This window comes from Aspergillus chevalieri, chromosome 8, assembly GCF_016861735.1.
Source record: "Aspergillus chevalieri M1 DNA, chromosome 8, nearly complete sequence".
NCBI classification, from domain to species: Eukaryota; Fungi; Ascomycota; class Eurotiomycetes; order Eurotiales; family Aspergillaceae; genus Aspergillus; species Aspergillus chevalieri.
This window is the reverse complement of record NC_057369.1, coordinates 587,002-608,861: the sequence shown is the minus strand read 5'-3', so window position 1 is coordinate 608,861 and position 21,860 is coordinate 587,002. Positions and strand designations below refer to the sequence as shown.

Here is a 21,860-nt window from a genome sequence, read left to right as displayed (position 1 = left end):
CTTGGCTGACCTGTATATTCTATAGACATTCTGTACATTATCAGAAATGAATTGACTATCAGATAACCTTGGTAGAAGCTAGTGCCTATCATCCCGTGGCAACCAATACGGAACAATGTACATGATGGATAATGAGATCACCAAAGTAAACCAGCCCTATATCGTGCGAAATCTTTTCTTCGTGCTCTACCTCAACCACTGCCATTCCTCGTGCTCGGTGAAGCCCTTCGTCTCATTCCCTGGTCTGCCCTACTCAGATATTCACGCAGCAGCCACAATGACCACCATCCTCGAGCAAGTCCAAATACAGAACAACCCCGTCCTGGATGCGATGTACGCTCAACAAACAGCCATGAAGACAGCCCAAATGCCCGAAAAAATGCGTGCTACTTCGACACAAGTAGCCACCCGCAAGCAAATCAAAAACAAAAACCAAGTGAACGCGGACTGCAATTGCTACGAGAGCGAGACCGTAGACTACCGCTCTTTTATCCGAAAGCCCGAGTTCATCATGTAAGGACCCTATCCCCTCTATAAAAGACACCCCTCATCTAACCAAAACAAAGCAACATGGGCAGCTTCACAATCCGCAATCCCCTCCACATGACCCCAGAGCAATCCAAATCGAACCTAAAATACAAAGTCGCACGCGCAAAGAAGAACGCCAGACGCGCTTGCAAAGATGCCCGGAAAGCCAACAAAGCTGCTCAAAAGGCCCGCGCCAAATCTGACAAGATCCACGACAGCGCCGTGCAGACTCGCAAGGAGATACGGGACGCGAACGAGATGGCGCAGACGGCTTGGAAGTCTGTTGATGAGGCGAATGCGGCACATGCGCGGGTTATGCAGTGGGCTGCGTTTGTGGAGAGGGAGGGAGAGGGTGTTGGGGAGTCGGCGAGGGGGGTTAGGGCGAAGGCTAGGTTTGCGGGTGATGGGGTGGAGTATTGTGATCATCGGTTTCGTTGATTTTAATCTTTGTGAGGTTGGTTTTGGAACTGGGTCTGACCTTATTATGGATTCCTTGTGGGTTGTGCACATTCGTGTTGGCTTTGACTTGCGGGTTTTTAGGGTTTGTGTGCTGTATGGATTTTACTACGAGATGAGCTATGATTTTGATGTCGCTTATTGGCTTAAAATATTATATTAACCAGCTTATGTTTACAGTTCAATTGATATTTACTACGGATCACCATTCCAACCTTAACCCTAATCACTCATCCATCCACGCCAGCCCGGAAACGGTTCCTGGATAACTCTAATAAACAAAATACCAACTGAAACAACTCAAAAGACTAGTAAACCATTCATAAACAAGCCCGGACAATAGACGCAATCCAAACACGGTCGTGCCACTTGGTATGCATGGCGGGAGATCGGAATGTTTGTTTTCGTCCAAATCGGAAGGTAGCCCAAACAAGCGGACATTTAATAATCGGTGGTCCAATATTTTATTCTACTTTGTTTATCTGCTCCCAAGATTTTGTCGCCATTGTATCGTCCTTCTGTCACCGGAAAGATTTGATTCAACATGCGGACCACATTCAACTACATCGGCCCTTTACTCACATTATGCTCACCAGCGCTAGCTGGTCGTCCCGCCGATGAAATATCCTTTAGCTGCCTCCCCCTGACAATTGAAATGTCTGACCCGATCATGTTCCCCGGGAACGAATCAGACCATCTACACCTGGTCGCAGGAGGAACAGCCTTCCAGCGAACCATGGCGGAAGATACAGCCCGAAAGGCTATAGGGACGACATGCGGTATCGAGATTGATAGGAGTAATTATTGGGTTCCAGAGTTGTATCATAAGACGGAGGGTGGATTTGAGCTTGTGGATGTTGAGGGGATTGTATGTACCGAATTGGGTTTGGTGTTGGGTTTTATGAAATGGACTAACAGGATCAGGAACTGTATTATATGAACCGAGCGTGCAATTATACCGAGGATGCAACGGCTTGCGACACGCAGAATGAGGTTGCGATTGCGCCTCCCGACGGATTACGAATGGTCGCTGGGAACCCTTTTCTTCGGTGAGATATGTCTGCATAAATAGAAGAGGACAAAACAATACTAACACGCGCCAGAACATATAACGATTCCAACCCAGCCCAGCAAGCAATATCCCACATGTGCATTAGAGAGGACGGATCTTCCAATGAAACGAAACACCTTCCCCAAGAGCCGTGCTCGCTCTTGCGATCTCAGGTCTTCTTCCCATCATGCTGGGACGGGAAGAACGTTGACACCCATGACCACCATAGCCATGTACGTCCCACAAACTGAATATCATAAACCATTAACTGACAGAATAGATGTCCTACCCCGCAATCGGCCACTACAACCAAGGCGTCTGCCCACCATCCCACCCAATCGCAATAATTTCCATCTTCGCCGAGTTTCTCTTCGACACAAAGCCCTACCCCGACTACGATAATCTAGTCTACGCAATGGGCGATCCAACCGGCTATGGCCTACACGGGGATTTTGTGAACGGCTGGACAGACCTCGATGCGCTACGGGATGCGCTGGTGACATGTACAGGTGACAAGGGGTTGACTGATCCAAGTTGTTCGGTCACAAAGGATCAACATGGCGTGCTGGCGCCGCAATCTAGGCCGATGGAGGTGCATTCGCCTAAGGAGGAGAGAGAGTTTGGGCAGAATGGGCCGATTCCGAAGTTACCGGGGGATAACCCTGTGACGGGGCCTGGGGATGAAGAGGAAGTGGGTGGAAAGGAGGGTGGAGAAAAGGACGGAAAAGAGAGAGGAAAAAATGATGGGAAAGAGGACAATGAGCAGGACGAGAGTGAGAACGGTGGCTCCAAGCCGAAGCCAAAGCCAAACCCGGCGCCGGGAGATGAGGGATCCGGGAAGGGATGTTGGTTTTGCGGCTGGGGAGGGTTGAAATGACCGGTTCCGTGATATTTGTACATATTCTTCACTGAAAAGAAATGCATAAATAGGAAGCAGTTGAAATACACTGGGACAGCTATTCGGGAACCATGTACCATCCTCGATGATTACATCCTGTAGTGCAAACTAGCTATTTCATAAGATAGGCATTAGATGCATGGAGAATAAACCGTCCTCTCGAAAACCTGACAGACATCCTGTCAATACCAATTGCCATTGCCTGCCTGTTGGGTGACCTTCCTTGTCTTATGACGGCGCAGCTCAATGTCGTCCTGGGCGCCACGTTTCTTCTGCGCCTTTCCATGACCACCACATTCATGCGCATTTCCGTTCAGCGCCGGGCGGCTTAGAAGAACTCGCGAGAAGAAATCAAGCGGTGCAACTGCCTGCGTCTCAAAGCTATAAATCCTCGACTGCCTGATTACTAATTGCTTTTCATTCAGGGAGGCACAAAACAAACGTCCATGCTGAGGGCCTATATATGAAAGAAGAAGAACAGGGAAGGACTTTTGGGAGATCCCTAAGGTCATAGCAAGAGAGTTCTTCTTCCGACATGTTTTTCCCACTCATCGTCATCCTTCATCCGACTTTTGACTGGTTGGCGCGGCCTCGCATTGCTGAAATCAAGATAGCAAGTTCTCCAGAATAGAGTCCTTAATACCATGGATAGGCTGATAAGCAGAGACGGTGACGTGGGGATACGGGCTATCTTTATCATATAGAGGTTCCAAGACTAGCGCATTTTATAAATTTGGACTCGCCCTTTGTGCGTCGGATTGTCATCGACTCCATCCTTGTCTGTGTTTGTGCTGTCTTCCACGAGATAGTCCCACAGGAAATCCAAATGTCTGCGCACCCCAAGATTTTGCGAGGGCACGTTGAGAGTACTATAGAAGATGGCGATCCAAAGGTAGAAGAGTTCTAATAGTCGCCAGGACCATGTTGCGCTGTGATCGGCGCAGGCACCTGTGCCAGGCACCGGCACATACCTGAGGCCATACAACACCTGATCGCGACCTCCGAAGCTCGAGATCCAATCTGGGAGACACAGATGGCCAGTGATGCTACCTTCAGTTATCAGCATATTGCTTGGGCAGCAGGGCGAGCATTGCCTGGCATTAATTATAAACGCACGTCGATGGCGCCGCGATAGACAGTCTCAGCTCGTGTACCCCATTCCCTTCCTCCACCACTGCCATACACCACGCTGCTCCATCAAACTCCCAAACTCCTTTACCGTATCTACCTCAGATAGTCCAGCTTTAGATGTCTTCTCAGTTTTCTTGGACCGCGGCGGCTCAATCCGTGCACGATTCAAAGTGCCCTTCTCGTCCGTCATGATATCCGGCCGTGTAACGAGTTGAAAGTCCTTATAACGCAGGTTCCGCACCGTATTCACCCACGACTCAACAGAATCTTTCTCCTTCGACTCGACGTACATAATTCCCGGACAGCCGCCGGAGCGAAGAAGGACGAAGCAGTTGTACGTGTCGGCGGCGCGTTTCAGGGTGGAGACCTTCTTGCGGGATGTGATGTGGTGGGTTCGTATGAGGGCGTTATACAGTGTTGTTTGCATTTCTCATTCTTGGGTTTAGAAGGAATTGAAGCAGAACTGCTGGACTGTTGTCAATTCTAGCGCAGTTCGTGGGTCCCCCTGTTGTTTGCATTGTTTGTATCATGATGTCATGGAATGCTTGCAAATCAGTCTCGACGACCGTTCGAACTCCTACATTCAAGAGCTCGTTCTAGGTCCATTGTGTTCGATCTCTCCTCTTGATGCCATTACGACCAGAACTATTCTACCACGAAAGTCGTGTTTTACTAAATTTCAAAGCCATTGACAGTCAAACAGCCACAGCAGTACCAAGGACGCGGTGCCCTGAGGTGTAGCTAGCCAGCAATGAATTGCCGAGAAGTGATATAGAAATCTAGAAGTGAACATAACTCAGTACTATGCCGGTTGGACGCAAGATATGATTGGGTAACAGAATTCAAAATGAAGTCGGCACCGTCAAAGCAGTGGCTCAGGAGTCCGGAGAATTGACTTCCTTGCTGAGTGATTCCGGAACGTCGTTCCTGGCGGCAGAATTGGTCATCAGGGAAGCAGCAAACATTCTCCGATGTGCTAACCTATAGGATGAGCTTGAACAGAGAAAACTATCCACGTTTTGACCCAAAAGATCCGTATTTCGTCACAAACTGATCACTATGAGATGTCTCGATTTGGTTCAGGTATAGGAGCATTTGAGATACTCGTGGGATAGTTTTTAAGTCCTCTCTCTTGGTTTCCCGTGGTGACGAAACGTAGAATAAATATGACGAGTTGGTACTCTCTATTCTGTTTCTGAGGGCCTTGTCTATCGGAAGATACATCCATGCAACATCACAACTAATTCTGCGGAAACAAGGGTATACTCAAGAAATAAGCGGACTGACGTGATTGTGACCTGGAAACAAATCGCGCGTGTATATTAAGTCCAAACACCCAGTGTGCTTTTTACAACAGACCACAATACTATCATACTTTGACTTCAAACTTCAAAAAGAAAGAAACCGACAAAATTGGAAACGACATGTCTTCCGGGACCGAATTGGCCAGAAAGGTCGTCCAGGACGTCTCCAGTGACGACCTGGACAAGTGGGTGAGATCAAGTACTCTCACCAACGAAGTGGAAGAGGTAAGGCTCAGAGGGGGCTTTCCGAAAAAGAAGCATAGTTAACCGATAATAGTCGGTAAGAGGTCACATTCATCAAGAATTGACCAGTTGGATGTTCTTCCGCAAGCTCGCGGCCGACTGCTTCCGTACTAACATTGCCCTTCACGGGTACGGAATGTAGGTTGTATCTTTCCCTCCAACTCGTATTCCTTAAACCAATCTAACCGTACAGGCTCTGGGAACGATGCGCTCGAGAGTGCCTCATCGATATGCACTGGCTTGAAAAGTATCTCATTGCACGCGGAGGCCGATGCAAGCCCACCGCAATCGAAGCCACCCAGATCGAATGGCCAGACAATCCCATCGAACCACTTGGTCCCTGCATGGAAGCCTTCCGAGTGCAGAAGAAGCTTATCGATGATATCGTGCGGCTAATCGCACTCGCGGACAAGTGCGAGGATGCATCATTGTCTGACGCTCTCCAAACGCGATTCCTGCGCAAGCACACCAGACAGGTCAAGAATATGGGTGACCTGCTCCAGCAGACTGCACGGGTGTCGAAGCAGCCCGGCGTCGGTCTGTATCATCTGGATAAAGAACTGCGGTTCCATAAGGGTATTATCCCCTGGACTTCGACTAATGATCCTGACTGTCAGGATAAGGGTATGGAGGATGTTACGAGCTTGATTAGTGAGGGTCTTGTGCTCCAAGGGCAGACTAGTCAACACGGACACAAGTAGAGTCATACAGTAAGGGACTTTTGTGGAGTGCATCTTAAAAATCAGGGTTAATACATATCTTTAATCATTTACTTCTCACGACGTCTCTCTAGCGACAGAAGAAGTTCCCGGAAAGCGTTAAGCGCCAGCAGCCAAGCGGGATCCTTCTGGACGTAGTATAACCGGTAGAACTGGGCTGTTAAGCGCTTAAAACAAGACCATTTGAGCTAAGCACATTACTTCCATGATGTTAATCAGGATGAGAACCGCGATGCTTTGTCCTTACAGATCACATGATCAGCATCGGTCATCCCTGTCTTCTCTCCATCTTCCTTTCTTCGGTTCCCCTCACCCAACCGATTCAGTCTCCCTGCAGAACTTTACAATCTCAAAATTTCTACTCAAAATTGTTCGAACATATGGCTCGTCTGTCTCAATGATAGTGCTGGCTTTATGGACGGCCCTTCCACTCGACTATACGACGAGAGAAAGCTGCGGGTTCCTTATGTCACGGGTTCATGGTTTACTGTCCAGCAGCATATTCTTCCTCCTCCTATCAAATTAAATCCTTCCATGGGCTGCACATTTGAGTATTAAGATGATGCAGAAACAATGAAAGCATTGCACCCCATTGAAGGATGCATTCAATACCCCCACTAGATGGGTCATGTGGATCATTGAGCCTTGAACTGCAAGTCCAGCAGACTATACGCCTTTGTGATTGTCACCATGCTCAGGTTATTGTGGTTGAGGTTCTCTCAGAAAGCTGCCCCCTGGCTGAACGCCTATCAAAAGGCCAGTGTGTGGTGGCTAAGCTATATGCCCCAATGTACATTGATGACGACAATTTCTATATAAATCCATTTCTGGTTGCTAATAAAGACTAAATTAATAAGATAGCAGCTTATATGGCCCTTTTCGACCTCCAAGGCTCCAAAATTCCTCAATATCACATGCATGGTAGAGTGCTATGGGAAGGCAAAGGTAAAGTATTCAGGGGAGACCAAAAGGGCGCTCTTGAGCGACCGACAGAGTTTCGCGGCGTGTGTAGACCTCTACGTCCTTGAACTCTCCGTAAATAAGATGCGATAAAGATAGCTATGTAAAGATGTATGAAATGAGTTGGCCGAATACGGACCAAAGAAAGGATTCTTGATATTCAAGGTTTGCTGCGAAGAGCCTTTCCTAAACTGGAAGCACGGACAGTGGGCCGAAGAGCTGAGAATTGCTCTACAATTTAAATTATAATAAAGAGGCTATATACAAGCTGCTTTTTTCGAGAGAAATGCTCTAGTCTTGTAGTCTAGTGATTATCGAGATCTCACGTGATTTACTGCGTGGCCCTAAGTACGATGATGCTTATAAACAAGATAACAAATATTATGACCAGTACATAACATTCGCCTACTTACAATGCGTTGAATCCTGTAGGACAGAAGCGTATCATGGAAAGCATGAGCACCGTTCATATTAGAATCTGTATTGTGTACATCATTGAAACAAATGCTTATCTCAACGCCCTTTGTCTCGATATTTGGCTATTCCTGAGAAGTGGATCAGATCGATGATGGGCCGATCCATGCCCAGTCTGCTCCTTTCTCCTTATCTTCTCCTTTAATTCTTTTCAAGCATGTGCATCCAGGCCATATATTCTCAAAAAAGCAATCTCACCAGCCTTCAAGTGGGAGTGGATGAACTTCATATCGATAACATGACATGGGAATTCGACTCTCTCGATTCACTCAAGAGACTCAAACATGCTCATTTTGAATAAGTCTGTGATGGAGAAAGCAAACTTACCACGCTCACTGGAGATGCTCGTGCTCGACTCTTGTGTGTGGCCTATCTTTGACACAGTGTGTTTCCTTGCTGAAGAAAGCAAAATGCGCCTCCAAAGCCTCAAGAGGGTAACTCTGAAGGAGCCCGACTGGGGTCCAGTACGATGTTTGACCTGAGGATTGATTCGGAAGAGTTCATGGCGCATGTTCAGGAATTGGAAGCCATTGCGGCTGAAAGTAATTCCAAGCTCGTTGTGGAGCATAAAAAGTGTAAAAGGTATTTGTGGGAGATAGTGATCGAAGATGATGAATTCTTGGACATAATAGATGACGAGGATGAGGAGTTCTTTGATGGTTGATCTCAATTGGTTTTCTATTTCAATAAATAGGTCCGGATGCATATATATCATAAGGAATGATGTAAGGTTCGATTTGCTCAATTAGGTCCTTGTAGCATCGCAAACCTCGGTCAGTCAAACACTACCAATACATGCCAACAGCCTCACTAGGATCTCGCTGGTTCGATGCGCCTCACCCTACTTATGGCGTACCTGAGGCAGAGGCGGAGTCGTGTGGCAGAATAGGTATCTTTTTCAATGCAGTAACTCACCCGATCAACCATTTTATCTATCAATTATCAGTATAATAGTATTTAATCTTTCCGATTGCCATCATCGAAGCGCATCTTCTAGAGTCAGAGAGCATGCATCTGTACCATAGCACTGACTCCAAAACCACGGCAGCGGTTAGGGCATGCGGCATATTTCAACAACTACCTCCCGAGATTCTTCTTCTAATATTCCGTCACTTCGACCAAAAACGTGATAGACAAGACCTTCTATCTCTTTGCCATGTTTGCCGTGCGTTTAGACAACTCGCGCAGCCGATTCTGTTCAGCGAGTTTGATGTGGACATGGGTCCTGGGGAATTCTATGCAAACAACTTCATGCCCCTTGCACTCTTCACAACGACGGTACTTTCGCGAGTCGACATCCGAAAAGCCACTCGGAGAGTGTTTGTGAGAGGTCAAGATGACCCAATGATATCAGAGGGCGGGAGGGATACTTCATCTTTAACAACTGACACCCTCACATTTCTGGTTGACGAAATAAAAAAGCTAGACCCCAGGTGCTCTACGGATATAAGATCCGGAGAAATCAATCCTATTCTGGCGGTTTTGGTCGCCAACCTGGAAAGACTTGAGACACTTCGAATATCTTATGTGACAGACTACATGACCAGCCTGCTGGACATGTTTGATACTGGCATGGCTCAGTCTTATTTTTCCAAACTTATATCAATCGATCTTGAGCTTGTCTGTGTGGATGCGGATCCGGCTATGGAGGTCATATACTCTGACAGAATATTACCTTTACTGACTCTCCCCCGTCTGCAACACTTTTGGGTGAATCGCTGCCTTGGTGATAGTGCCTACCACCCCGAAGAGGGTATTCCCCCAAAGACTATGAACTTCTCATCTATTTCGCTTGTGCACAGCTGCCTGGACTGTATGACATTGACCGAGATAATACTGGCTTCTAAGAGGCTAAAAGTCTTCACGTACTCGGTCAGCGTCGATATCATTGAGAATCTAGAGAACACAGATCCCATAAACACCGAGGAACTCATTGAAGCTTTATCTTGTCACGCAGAAACTCTGAACGAAGCGCACATCTCAATGAAGGAACGCTCCCGGGCCCGAGCAGAATCAGTTGAACGCCCTACTACGTTTGAATCTTTCCTCCCTTTGAGAAATCTCCGGTACCTAGACATCGAGCAGGCCGCTATAATAGATGCGCCAGAATTGCCTGAGTCATTAAAGATGCTGCGGATTAAGACCTGCAATCGTCCCATCTTCGAGCTAGCAGAGTTCCTGGTCAAAGAAAGCAGAGGGCGTCTCTGTAGCCTTGTAGCTGTCAAGGTCGCGCCACGATCCAGGCCGTGCACTGGGATGTTGGGTATGGAGGAGTCAGCATTCACGGAGGAGTCTCTTCTCGACGGAAGAGTGTTTACAGAAGAGCCGTCCAAATTGGCCGAGTTTAGAGAACAGGTCCAAAGATTGGAGACAATTATCCATGGTGCTAATTTCAAATTGTATGTGGAGTGCGTGTCCTACATGTTTATGTCGAAGCGACGTGATATTCCGAGGGCGTACAGCGGGACTTTTTTGACTTAACACCACGACCCCGTGTGCCATTCATACGCAGCGATATTTTACATACAGAAGGAACACCAGCTATTACCAAAGAATACCTGGAGTTATAGCGTATTACCATAGTGTGTACATGGTAGATGTGAATGCTTTAATCATCAGGCACGTATGTCTGTCTTAACGTAGTTAACTAGTTATTTCACCACGCCGCCGAGTGGTCCACTACACGCGAAAACGTGTGTTTGCTGCCACTCCCTTTCTTTAAACACCCGCTATGCCACCAAAATGCTCCAATCCTCTCGAAAATCTATCGAACAAGAGGGCAGAATCCTAGTAGCCATCAGAGGAATTCAAGATGGCACTACTGCATCTATACGCGAGATTGCAGAACTTCCAAGAACTACCCTACTACGCTGCCTGGATGGGCAGCAATTTCGCGCTGATACTCGACCTAGCGGCCATAAATTGACTGAAACGGAGGAGGATTTACTTACACAATGGATCCTCTATGGATGCACGTGGAGCAGCACCTCGGCCTGCTACTGTGCGAGAAATGGCCAATCTTCTCCTTGCAAAGCGTGGTTCTGCTACTCCCCTTTCAATTGGCCGAAATTGGGTATCAAGTTTATTAAACGTCGAGATGAGCTTCGTACACGATATTCAAGACGCTATGATTACCAACGTGCCCAAAATAAGAACCCAAAGGCAAAAACTTTATCCAAGGATAGTTTGATGACCTTCCAGGAGACTGGCGCTTTGAGGTCTCTGCAAATGGGTGGACTGCCGATAAAATAGCACTTCAATGGCTTCAAAATCTCTTTATTGCGGCCACTACTAAACGTACAAAAGGAAAATTTCAACCCTTAATTCTTGATGGCCATGATAGCCATCTTACACCACAATTTGATCAAATCTGCAGTGAAAATGCTATTATACCACTCTGCCTACCAGCACATTCATCTCATCTCTTACAACCACTTGATATAGGGTGTTTGCTATCTTAAAACGCACCTATGATCGTTTAGTGGAGGAACGAGCATGTACAGGTCACAACCATATTGATAAGCTAGATTTCCTAGCAGCATATCCTGAAGCGCGCAGAGAGGCCTTTAAATCAGAGAATATTCAAAATAGTTTTGCAGCAGCTGGTTTAGTACGAGTTAATGCAGAGCATGTGCTTTCAAAACTAAATATATCTCTACGAACACCTACACCTCCTGATAGCCGACCAAGCAGCAGATCAAGTGTTTTCACACCAAGAACACCACAAAATATTGCTAAACTACACAAGCAATCTTCTTCAATCAAAGCATTCCTAAAACAACGTCCAAACAGCTCTCCAAGTCCTACGAATCCAGCGCTAGATCAGCTCATTAAAGGCTGCCAGCTTGCAATGCATAGCGCTGTGCCGTTAGCAAAGGAAAATGCTGATCTACGGGCCATGGATGAGAGAAAGCGACAAAAATGCACACGTTCGAATCGGCAGATACCACATGAAGGTGATTTAACTGTGGAAGAGGCCTCGCAGCTAATACAGCAGCACACCCCCGGCTCAGCCAGCTAGACGGCGGTTACCAACATGTGGACAGTGTAAGGATATGCGCCGTAGGGCAAAATGCATACCCTGTTAAATAGATCTTTGAATATTACGGCGTTTTGGTTATAGAAATCTACTCCAAACATAATAGTGGTGGCGGGGTGGACCACTCGGTGGTGAGATACCGTTAGGTTATCTATGCCATAAGGCGGGGCAGGATATGTGAAAGTTGCGGCTATCTTTTCTTCCTCCGAACTCATCCAGTCAACCATTTTCGCTATCCATCGTCCGTTCAATCTTTCTCTCTTCATTAATCGCCATCCTCAGTGAAGCCCATTGTTGAAAGTCAGACATTGCAATTGGGCTGTCCGGACCAGTACCATAGACTGGCATCTGGATCCAGCGGTTCCTGATAAAGATCATGATAAGGGCTAGAACGGCTAGGGTAAGGGTCTAGGGCAATTTTGGACCTTTTTTTTTCCATCATCTTTTAGGGCTATCACTCGGCTTGGGCTCGTTCGTGCCAGAGCAGTTGCACGATGCTTCAGCATCTGCCTTCTGAAATCACACTCGAAGTTCTCCGGAATTTCGATCCAGTGGATGGCAGGCGCGACCTATTATCTCTCTGCTATGTATCGCGCGCATTCAGGGACCTCGTGCGGTCGCTGCCTTTCAGCAAATTTGACGCGGGTATTGAGACACATTCATCTGACCCTAACACCAACGATTTTGTGGCCTTGGCTCTCTTTACCCTGGCGGTAGATTCGCGACACGATCTACAGAGTGCTGTTCGTGAACTCTCCGTTAGATCCGGGGACGCATCTCAACTCGCACGCAATGCTTTGTCGACCGAAACTCTTGAAATTGCTGCAAATTGGGATTCTGAAGCTGGGTGTCGGGACGATGTTAAGGCACGATACCGGAAGAACCTATTGTATGGAAATATAAATGTTCTCCTGAGGATGTTATTCGCCAAACTGAACAGACTTGAGGCGCTCCGCGTATCCTTTAGGGAAGAGACCCTGATCAGTTTTGTGGCCAAGTTTGATTCAGAGATGGCTGGACCGTACCTCTCCAATCTCACGTTTATTGATCTACAGCTCATTCATACATATTGGAGTGTGTATAGGGTGAATATTCGCCTCAAGAAAATCCTGCCTTTATTATGTCTCCCCTACCTGCAGCATTTTAAGATGGGTTATTGCTTAGGATACTATACGGATACTTCGAGCCTCTATCCGAAATCAATCAAAGTATCATCCATCAGTCTGATACACAGCTGCCTCGACAACGAAGCGATATCTAGTATGATAGAGGCGTGCAAGTGTCTCAAAACTGACATACGGGGCCGACCTCCAGATTGCTCAGTATATAGACACCACCCCAGTGATCGCTACGGAACTCCGCAAGGCTTTGCTCCGTCAGAAGGACAACCTCAACGGTCTACATCTCGAGTTTGACGAACTTAACAGCCTAGGTAGTACAGATTGGATCCCCAGTCTGCGCTTGATTCAACCACCTCCTTCACAAACCTCACACATCTACAAATTGACCAGAGGTCTCTATCCAACACACCGAAGCTCCCTGAGTCACTGCAGGTATTGCAGGTCTGACATTGCCTCTGGTCTTGTTTGAATTTACGAGGTTCCTTCTCGAAGAAAGTATAACGCGTTTCCATTATGTGAATTCTGTCACCATCTCAACCTGGCGACTTCCGTGTTGCGAGATGTTGGCATGGTCCCGTTGTGGCATGATATTACAGAAGGGGAATTCTACAGTAACGAGAGGTTGGTGGCGGAATTTAAACGGGCTCTGGAATTGAGTAGGACCCTCTGTGAGGGTAATTTTTAATTCCTCCTGAGATGCAAATACTACTATGAGTGCACGATGGAGCAGTGTCGAGAAATCCTCAGAGCAGCTCTCCAGCGACGGGGAGGCTAAGACATAGGATCTCTACAAATCGATATATTCTGTACTCTGTACGAGTAAATCAATGTAGATACAATTATTGAGCCAGTTCCCGCTGATCTATGACGTGTAGTCAATAGAATCCCATGTTTGCCATGTGCATTTCAGCCGACTGCAAGGGACGTGTCCATGTATGCACGTATCCCTTTTGAGGTATTTTCTGGCACGGCATATTGCTTATCTCAATGTGCAGAATAATCTGAGACCTTCCATGCCTGATTTCAGCCTTGCTTCATTGGAACACAAGCATCCCAGACATTTGACTCCCTATTGATTGATCGTCGGGTACCTGCAAAGGGCGCTTGGGGTATGTACATACACCGGCCAGGGTTCGGTACAGAACACGTACGACAATGAAAGAGCAAAAAAAAAAAAGAAACCAAAAATTGGCAATAGTGCCGCGTGTCGCATATCTGAACACATTCATATGATACTGTGCTACGGAGTCGGTCCGCATCTACAGTAATCCAGCTGTACCGACCGAATATGGGGAACGGAACTCCCCTTAGGCACATTGTACTTATGACCCCGTATCCCGAATCCTCCCCACAAAAGTGCACCGTGCACTCCCCCAGATAACCCAAACCAGCAATGCTCGACCGCAGCAAAAAGAAGCGGTGGAAGCCCGATGGAAGAAACTGGATATTTTTTCCTTTTTGATATAATAGCTTATTTTCAAGACCCAGATCATGTGTCAGATTCCGGCCAATCAGTAGGCGACAGCATGGTGCGATGGCTCCTGCATCTGAGCCATTCTTTGGGACCGGGTTATGCAGGGCTCCGTGGCTGTTTGCTGGTGGAATGGGGACACGCAACCGGCCTTTTTTTTTTTTGTCGGAATTGCCGCGGGGTTGTTGAGGATCGAGGATTAATGATTATATCACAAGTGAGCAGTGTAACGGTGTTGGCATGTAATTATATCAAGATGACTACTAGTATAATAGAGTAGTGACACTACGATAGCGTGTATCTTCAGGAACCGGGATCCGCGGATGGTCTGCGGAAGGGGCGGTAGGGGGTGCGGTAGGGGCCAGCTGTGCTGTTTGATATGCACACTCCGTACAGGACACGGAGTGACCCGATTGAAAATTGTACAGTGAAATGGAAAATTGACGGAATTAAAATGATGTCCCTAAAATTATAGGTACACATACCGTATGCGGCATCACTTACGTGTGCCTCCAATTCGCGATTCTAAATACAGATCCGGATCGGCAGATGATCCGAGGTCCCGCATTGGTCCAGACCCGCTGAGTCAGCCACCTTAATGGTCGTTCTCAGATGGCCTTCCTGTTTCGGAAGCTCACCTGCATTGTTGAATCTCCGGATTCCAGCCACACGCTGACCTGCTTGGTTGTGGTGAAATATCGCATGGAAAAAGAAAAAAAGAAGGAAAAGAGTCCAGAACGCCTCACCTGTTCAGATTAACTCCCGTGGACTGGATCTACATGACTGGTGGCCAATCCTACGTCGACATGGCGGTCACACACTTCATACTCCCTATACACCACCTGCCCTTGGTGCCGGTCCCGCTCCCGGTAAACAAGACAAACAGCTATCAGGGAAGACGGTGGCGGCCATAATAAAAGCCCTTTCCGGCCATCCCTACTTTTGCTCTTCTTCTTTCTCCAAAGGCATGTTTTGTTTCTATCGTCTCTTTGCCAAGTAGCTACCTCCATCCGGTTGTGCACGATGCCAGCCCATTTCTCGCCCTATTTGCATTGCAATCCTTATGCCTCGCCGCAGGACGGCCAGGATGATAATGACGTTCTGTCACCTCCGCCTTCGCCGCCGCCCCGGGTCCATCTCTCTGCTGGGGATGGGGAAGCCATTGCGGATATTCACAATCAGTTGACCGCACAGGACACGCAGGAGTCGCGACCGGAGTACCCGGAGCCGCACTCATCGTTTGACAAGTTCCTCGAGGCGGAAGTGCAGGCGGGGAAGAAGAGGTCGAATCTGGGAGTTAGCTTCAACTCGCTGACGACATGGGGTGGAGGGGAGTCTCAGGTTAATGTGAAAACTTTGGCGACGGCGTTTTGGAGAACTTTGACGTTGCAGGATATCTATGAGTGGACTGTCAAACGGTGGGTGGGTGACAAGGAGCCTGAGCATGGACGGGCCTTGATTCGTGATTTTTCTGGAGTGGTGCGCAGTGGTGAGATGATGCTGTAAGTTTTCATTTGCTCTATGATCTTCCTATTGGTAGAAGGATGCTAACCTTTGAAGTGTCCTGGGACGACCAGGCGCAGGCTGCTCGACTTTTTTGCGCACCATTGCCGGCCACCATTCCTCGTACCTAGGTGTCACCGGGTCCATCGACTACTCTGGCCTCAGCTCTGAAGAACTGAAGAAGCACTTCCGTGGCCAGGTGGCTTACGTCCCCGAAGACGATGTGCATTTCCCTACTATGAACGTTCGACAGACCCTGGAGTTTGCGCTGCAGTGCAAGACCCCCAAGAGATACCGCGACCGGATATCGCGATACCTTGACATTTACGGACGCGTGTTTGGCATGTCGCACACAATGGATACTCTGGTTGGCAACGAGTACATTCGTGGTGTCTCAGGTGGAGAGCGGAAGCGTATCTCTATCATTGAGTCGCTTGCGACAGACTCGTGCGTGACGTGCTGGGATAATTCTACAAGAGGTCTGGATGCCTCGTCCGCTCTGGACTATGCGCGCAGTTTGCGCATCATGACCGACACCGCCGGGAAAGCTACACTGTTGACGTTATACCAAGCCTCGGATGCCATCTATGAGCTTGTCGATAAGGTTCTTCTAGTCGATGAAGGCCGCATGTTATTCCAAGGACCCGCGCAAGACGCCAAACGCTACTTTGAAGAGTTGGGATATCAATGTGGAGAGATGCAAACGACCTCCGACTTCCTCACCAGCATTACAGTCCCCGAGCGACGCCGTTTCCGCCCGGGCTGGGAGCATCGTACCCCCAAGGGCCCTGTCGAACTCGAGGAAGCATTTCGGAACAGCCAGGCTTTCGCCAATGTTCAGCAAGATATCCAGGCTTATGAAGCGCAGCGTTTCGCGCGCAAGGATTCCCAGATCACCCTGACAAATTCGGACTGCGGAAGCCTAGAAGATTTCAAGACTCAGGTTCAGACGGACAAGTCGCGGTTCGTGTCCGCCACATCATCTTACACGATTTCTCTCTTCAGACAGGTGGCTCTGTGTACCAAGCGCCAGTTCTGGCAACTGAAGGGGAATCAGAAACCGACTTACATCAAGCTCATATCGGCCGTCGTCTACGGCTTGTTGATTGGATCAATGTTTTATAATCAGCCGCAGACCACCGATGGCATGTACTCACGTGGTGGTATGCTGTTCTACTCATCGATCTTGCTAGCATGGCTGCAGATGTCCGAGCTGGAAGACGCTATGCAGGGCCGCGACATCATCAGTCGACAAAAAAAGTTCGCCTTTGTTCGCCCGAGTGCTGTCTGTCTTGCTCGTGTGCTTTCGGATGTCGTGGTATCGCTTTTAATTACCGCTCTTTACATGATCGTGGTTTACTTTCTGGCGGGTTTAAAAACAAATGTGAGACTCGCTCGGACTTGTTTAGTTGGATTTCGTCGTTATCTCTCTCGAAAGAGAGAACACTCGCTGACCTTTCACACCGGTGGAACAACAGGCTGGCGCGTTTTTCATTGATTTCTTGTTTATCTATTTGTCTACGGTAGCCCAGACCGGTCAATTCCGAGTCTTCGCCTCGTTGTCGACAGACTATGCGGTGGCGTTGCGTTACTGTGGCGTGTCGGTGCTTTTCTCCGTCGTGTTCAGTGGTTATCTTCTGGCGGTGGACAAGTTGATTTCGGATGTGCCATGGGTTGGATGGATAGCGGTATGTCGAGTCTCCCTAGGTTAAGCCTTGTGAAGCTGACGGGGAACAGTTTACTACGCCGACTCTCTTCACCTATGAATCGGTGATGATTGCCGAGTTTCGCAACACCAACTTTAATTGCTCTCCGGAATCGGTGGTCCCATCTGGTCCTGGGTATACGGATGTCGCTTACCAGACGTGCGCATATCAGGCGAACCGGGTGGGAACTACCCTGATCAATGGGGATGACTATCTGGCCACCAAATACGGCTTCCACAGCAGCCATCTTTGGCGCAATTTTGGTATTCTGTGTCTCTTCCTGGTTGCTTACACGCTCATTACTTGTTGGCTTAGCGAAGTCATGGAATGGCAACCGGAAAGCGCAGGGACAATTCAGTATAAGAGGTCTCGAAAGCAGCCGCTGAAGAAGGGTGACAACGCTCGCGATGAGGAGAATGCCCCCGTTGGAGACGATGTCAGTCCGCCCGCTTACCCCGGTTCTGTTAATGACAAGCTCGTTGGGCCTCTCAGCGGTAGCAAGTCCTCGTTTACTTGGGATAATTTGGAACTTCACGTACAGGTTGGAAGAGAGACGAGGAAGCTGTTGAGTGGGGTGAGCGGTTATTGCAAGCCGGGGACGATGACGGCTTTGATCGGAACTTCTGGTGCTGGAAAGTCGACTCGTATGTGTCCTTCATGTTCAATTGCTGTCGCTTTGCTGACATTGCCTAGTTTTGACTGCCCTGACTCAAAGGCAAAACTCGGGTCATCTCAATGGCACCATGTTCGTCGATGGACGTCCCGTGGATCGCTCGTTCAACCGACAAACTGGTTACTGCCAACAAATGGACATCCACGATGACACGAGCACGATCCGTGAAGCATTCGAATTCTCCGCCCTCCTACGTCAAGGACGCGATGTCTCCAAGGAGGAAAAGCTGTCTTACGTAGATTCGGTGCTGGAAACGCTCGATTTAGTGGAGTTGCAGAATGCTTTGGTTGGATCTCTCGACATCGAGAAGAAGAAGCGTGTCACCATCGGAGTGGAACTTTGTGCGAAGCCAAAGTTGTTGCTCTTCTTGGATGAACCAACGAGTGGTCTGGATAGTCAGGGTGCTTCTACTATTGTGGATTTGATGAGACGTCTTGCGGACCAGGGCTTGGCTATTCTGTGTACGATTCACCAGGCAAATCAGGAGCAGTTTGAGCAGGTAGGATCATTTCCGTGGTGGCTCTTTAATGGCAGTCACTAACCTGTGCAGTTTGATCGCGTGCTGGCTCTTAGCCCTGGTGGACGTACGCATTACTTTGGTGAAGTTGGCGAATCTGGTCGTGCGATTTTCAACTACTTTACTAGATACGACCAGAAACCGACGCGCGTCACTAATGCTGCTGATTACTTGATTGACATTGTCGCGAGCGGCATGAAAGATAGTGACAAGAGCATCGACTGGCCTACTATCTGGGAGCAGTCCCCGGAGGCAGAGGAGGTCAAGAAGGAAATCGCAGAGATGCGTGGCAAGCATGAGAAGGAACTGCCAGGTACCTCTGATCGCGAATTAGCTCCTGCGCCCGTCTCAGAGCAGATCTTTCTATTGACCCAGCGGACATCGCGACAATTCTGGCGGAGTCCGGGATATCCCTACTCCCGGCTCTTTGCTTGCTTTGTCCACGCATTGATCAACGGTCTCACTTATTTGCAAATTGGGAACAGCACGACGGATATGCAATCCAAGGCGTATTCATGCTTCCTGATCATCATTCTGGTCCCGGACTTTATCAACGGTATTTCAATGCGGTTCATCATGAATCGTGATTTATGGAACGCTCGTGAACGCCCCAGTGGAATCTACGGATGGGTGGCCTTTTGCACTGCGCAGGTCCTGTCTGAGATTCCTTATGCGGTTTCCGGCTCGGTTATCTTCTACATTCTTTACTACTTCCTCGTGGGATTGCCATTGGGCTTCCCCGCAGGATATACGTTCTTGATGATCTTCTTGTTCATCGTTTTCTGTACGTCGTGGGGACAGTGGATTGGTGCATTAAGGTGAGTTCATCAGAAAGCTATTACATGGTACACATACTGACGATGACAGTCCCAACTCGGTTGTCGCCGCGACGTTTATGCCCTTCTTTATCTGCGTCTGCGAACTGTTTAATGGAATCTTACAACCACATGAGCAGATGCCCACGTTCTGGAAATACACCATGTACTACATGACGCCCTTCACATACTGGATTGGAGGTGTCCTCTCTGCCATCCTCAAGGGGACACCGGTCACCTGCACGCAAGACGAACTTGCCGTCTTCCAGTCTCCGGCAAACATGACCTGCGCAGAATACGCCGGGCCATGGCTGTCGCAGAAGGGAAGAGGATACTTGTCTAATCCGGATGAGTACGGATTGTGTGGGTATTGTGAATACAGTTATGGTGATGATGTGAGTTCTATTCCCCTTTACTTAGTACAATAACACAATACTAACGAGTGCAGTACTTGTCAACAATCGAACTAGGCCAATCAAAGATATGGCCCTACTTCGGCATCTTTGTGGCCTTCGTCGTTACGAATTACATGATGGTTTATCTACTGGTTTACCTGCGGTCTGTCATGAAGATCAAACCGTTCTGGAAACGCAGTTAATGCATGGCGTTTGATTTTTCTTGGTTTTTTTTTTTTACGGATTGGATACGATCTAATATGGGTTTTCTTTTTCTTGGTTACATAATTCGTTGTGATATCCCTGAGTACTAGTACATAATGGTTTGCCCTTGGTGAATGATAGATGGGCTGGTTTGTTTGGTTTTCGGTTAGATTAGATCTGGTTGCTGTTGAAAGATTTTGTTTCTTGCTGTACCCAAGGGTACAATGGCCGTCATCAGATAACGCATCCTGCCAAACGGTATGTCGTAGCATAACCAATCACCCTAGCTTTGTATGATTCACATGCAGAAGAACTTGAAGGTTATGCTGAGAAGCTTCGGGCCGACCAAGCAATTGCTCAACCTCACGAGGCTTGGCCAGCTCTGCTCGCTCGAGACCCAGCACACCAACTACCCACATTGTCAGAAGGACGGTCACTTGATGGCGGTCCAGGGCATTGCGGTGAACAGCACCAGGCCACCCGTCCCTCTATTTGAGACGACAAATGACCAATTTCAGTATAAAACGAATCTTGTTCGATGCCGCTTTCGGTAAAAGTTGACTTGCAACGGGACCTGGTTCCTGTCTGGGACTGCATGACCGTCTGTAATTGCTTGGGGGAGGGGATGGCTTTGGGGAATATTGTCGTGTGTCCGAGTTGCGGAGGGTTGTATCGGTTTTGAAAGAGGCCGGGTAGGTTGGGAGTCTGGTCAGAGGGACATGCCGGGTAGTCTATTTTCAGAAGAGAAACAAGAATTTTGACAGCGTTTCGATACTTCCTCATTTCACCTCCCAATAGATGTGTCCCATCCTATTACGCGGAGCCAAAATAAAGGAGACCTTGAGCGAGCTAAGCTGAGCTCTTCATGCAAGAATTCACTGCGTACCACCGCCTCAAGCCAATTGACATCCCTGAACCGAGTACATCTCCAATGTGAAGCTGATAGAATTGGAGAAACTCGTGGATGCTCCAATTGCGTCACTGTCAGTGTCCATGACCCCCTGTCCGTGTCCGCACTGCGCCCGCTCCAACAGCCACTCATCCCAGCTCCAGTCCTGGCGGAGCCCGTTATGAGCAAGGAGTTGGCTGTCCAGAGTGCTTGCATGTCTGGTACCAAGCGGTCCACGTCGTGTACATTTTGTGCAGCGAGACTCGGCTCCGCGGGGATCCCTATCCGGTCATCTACAAAGAGCGGGGACGAGTCGATTAGATTGATTTTGATCCTGCTCAGACGTTACCGGAATACGCCGTTTTCTGTCTCGCCGCCAAATACGTAAATTGCTTGCGCTGGTGGATGGATTCACCGGTAGCTTGATATTATTTATTACAAATTTGTGGATATAGGACTTGACGACGTCTCTAGGCTAAGGATCGTGAAGAGGATGGATTCGATCGGGCCTACATATTCCGCTATGGGCAGACACTATTTTTTTGTCTCTAGAGAATCATATATAGCTCAGCCGATCTAGGGCTGTTCGTTGTACGCTGCGATATACTCTTTTCAGATAGGAATTTTTCGTATGTGATGACGATGGCCATTATGCCCTTGCCCTAGGTGAATAGACAGACGAAATTTGTTTGCTTAATTAGATTGGATTTAGTTCTTGTTGAGAGTACACGCCCATCGCCATCATCATATCCCACTCCTCGCA

At 48.2% G+C, this 21,860-nt stretch overlaps 7 protein-coding genes across 7 annotated transcripts; 5 read left to right on the top strand and 2 right to left on the bottom strand.

Moving 5' to 3' along the window:
- Positions 1 to 277: 277 nt before the first annotated feature.
- ACHE_80200A (uncharacterized protein) lies at positions 278 to 966 on the top strand (the record flags this gene model as incomplete). The annotated part of the gene is made up of 2 exons (XM_043283545.1): positions 278 to 513; positions 567 to 966. The coding sequence occupies 2 exons, from the start codon at positions 278 to 280 to the stop codon at positions 964 to 966; spliced, it is 636 nt and encodes a 211-aa protein (XP_043140813.1).
- Positions 967 to 1,654: 688 nt separating this feature from the next.
- Positions 1,655 to 2,912, top strand: ACHE_80199A (DUF1996 domain-containing protein; the record flags this gene model as incomplete). The annotated part of the gene is made up of 4 exons (XM_043283544.1): positions 1,655 to 1,852; positions 1,909 to 2,033; positions 2,088 to 2,268; positions 2,316 to 2,912. The coding sequence occupies 4 exons, from the start codon at positions 1,655 to 1,657 to the stop codon at positions 2,910 to 2,912; spliced, it is 1,101 nt and encodes a 366-aa protein (XP_043140812.1).
- A 203-nt stretch (positions 2,913 to 3,115) lies between these two features.
- On the bottom strand, positions 3,116 to 3,445 carry ACHE_80198S (uncharacterized protein; the record flags this gene model as incomplete). Its single annotated transcript, XM_043283543.1, has 1 exon — positions 3,116 to 3,445. One exon carries the CDS (start codon positions 3,443 to 3,445, stop codon positions 3,116 to 3,118), a length of 330 nt encoding a protein of 109 aa, XP_043140811.1.
- Positions 3,446 to 4,074: 629 nt separating this feature from the next.
- Positions 4,075 to 4,491, bottom strand: ACHE_80197S (uncharacterized protein; the record flags this gene model as incomplete). Its single annotated transcript, XM_043283541.1, has 1 exon — positions 4,075 to 4,491. The coding sequence occupies one exon, from the start codon at positions 4,489 to 4,491 to the stop codon at positions 4,075 to 4,077; it is 417 nt and encodes a 138-aa protein (XP_043140810.1).
- A 997-nt stretch (positions 4,492 to 5,488) lies between these two features.
- On the top strand, positions 5,489 to 6,312 carry ACHE_80196A (uncharacterized protein; the record flags this gene model as incomplete). Its single annotated transcript, XM_043283540.1, has 3 exons — positions 5,489 to 5,593; positions 5,646 to 5,749; positions 5,805 to 6,312. 3 exons carry the CDS (start codon positions 5,489 to 5,491, stop codon positions 6,310 to 6,312), a joined length of 717 nt encoding a protein of 238 aa, XP_043140809.1.
- A 2,991-nt stretch (positions 6,313 to 9,303) lies between these two features.
- Positions 9,304 to 10,245, top strand: ACHE_80195A (uncharacterized protein; the record flags this gene model as incomplete). Its single annotated transcript, XM_043283539.1, has 1 exon — positions 9,304 to 10,245. One exon carries the CDS (start codon positions 9,304 to 9,306, stop codon positions 10,243 to 10,245), a length of 942 nt encoding a protein of 313 aa, XP_043140808.1.
- Positions 10,246 to 15,418: 5,173 nt separating this feature from the next.
- Positions 15,419 to 20,207, top strand: ACHE_80194A (putative ABC multidrug transporter; the record flags this gene model as incomplete). The annotated part of the gene is made up of 8 exons (XM_043283538.1): positions 15,419 to 15,897; positions 15,956 to 17,282; positions 17,377 to 17,586; positions 17,636 to 18,248; positions 18,298 to 18,776; positions 18,828 to 19,612; positions 19,662 to 20,004; positions 20,058 to 20,207. 8 exons carry the CDS (start codon positions 15,419 to 15,421, stop codon positions 20,205 to 20,207), a joined length of 4,386 nt encoding a protein of 1,461 aa, XP_043140807.1.
- Between the last annotated feature and the right edge of the window lie 1,653 nt (positions 20,208 to 21,860).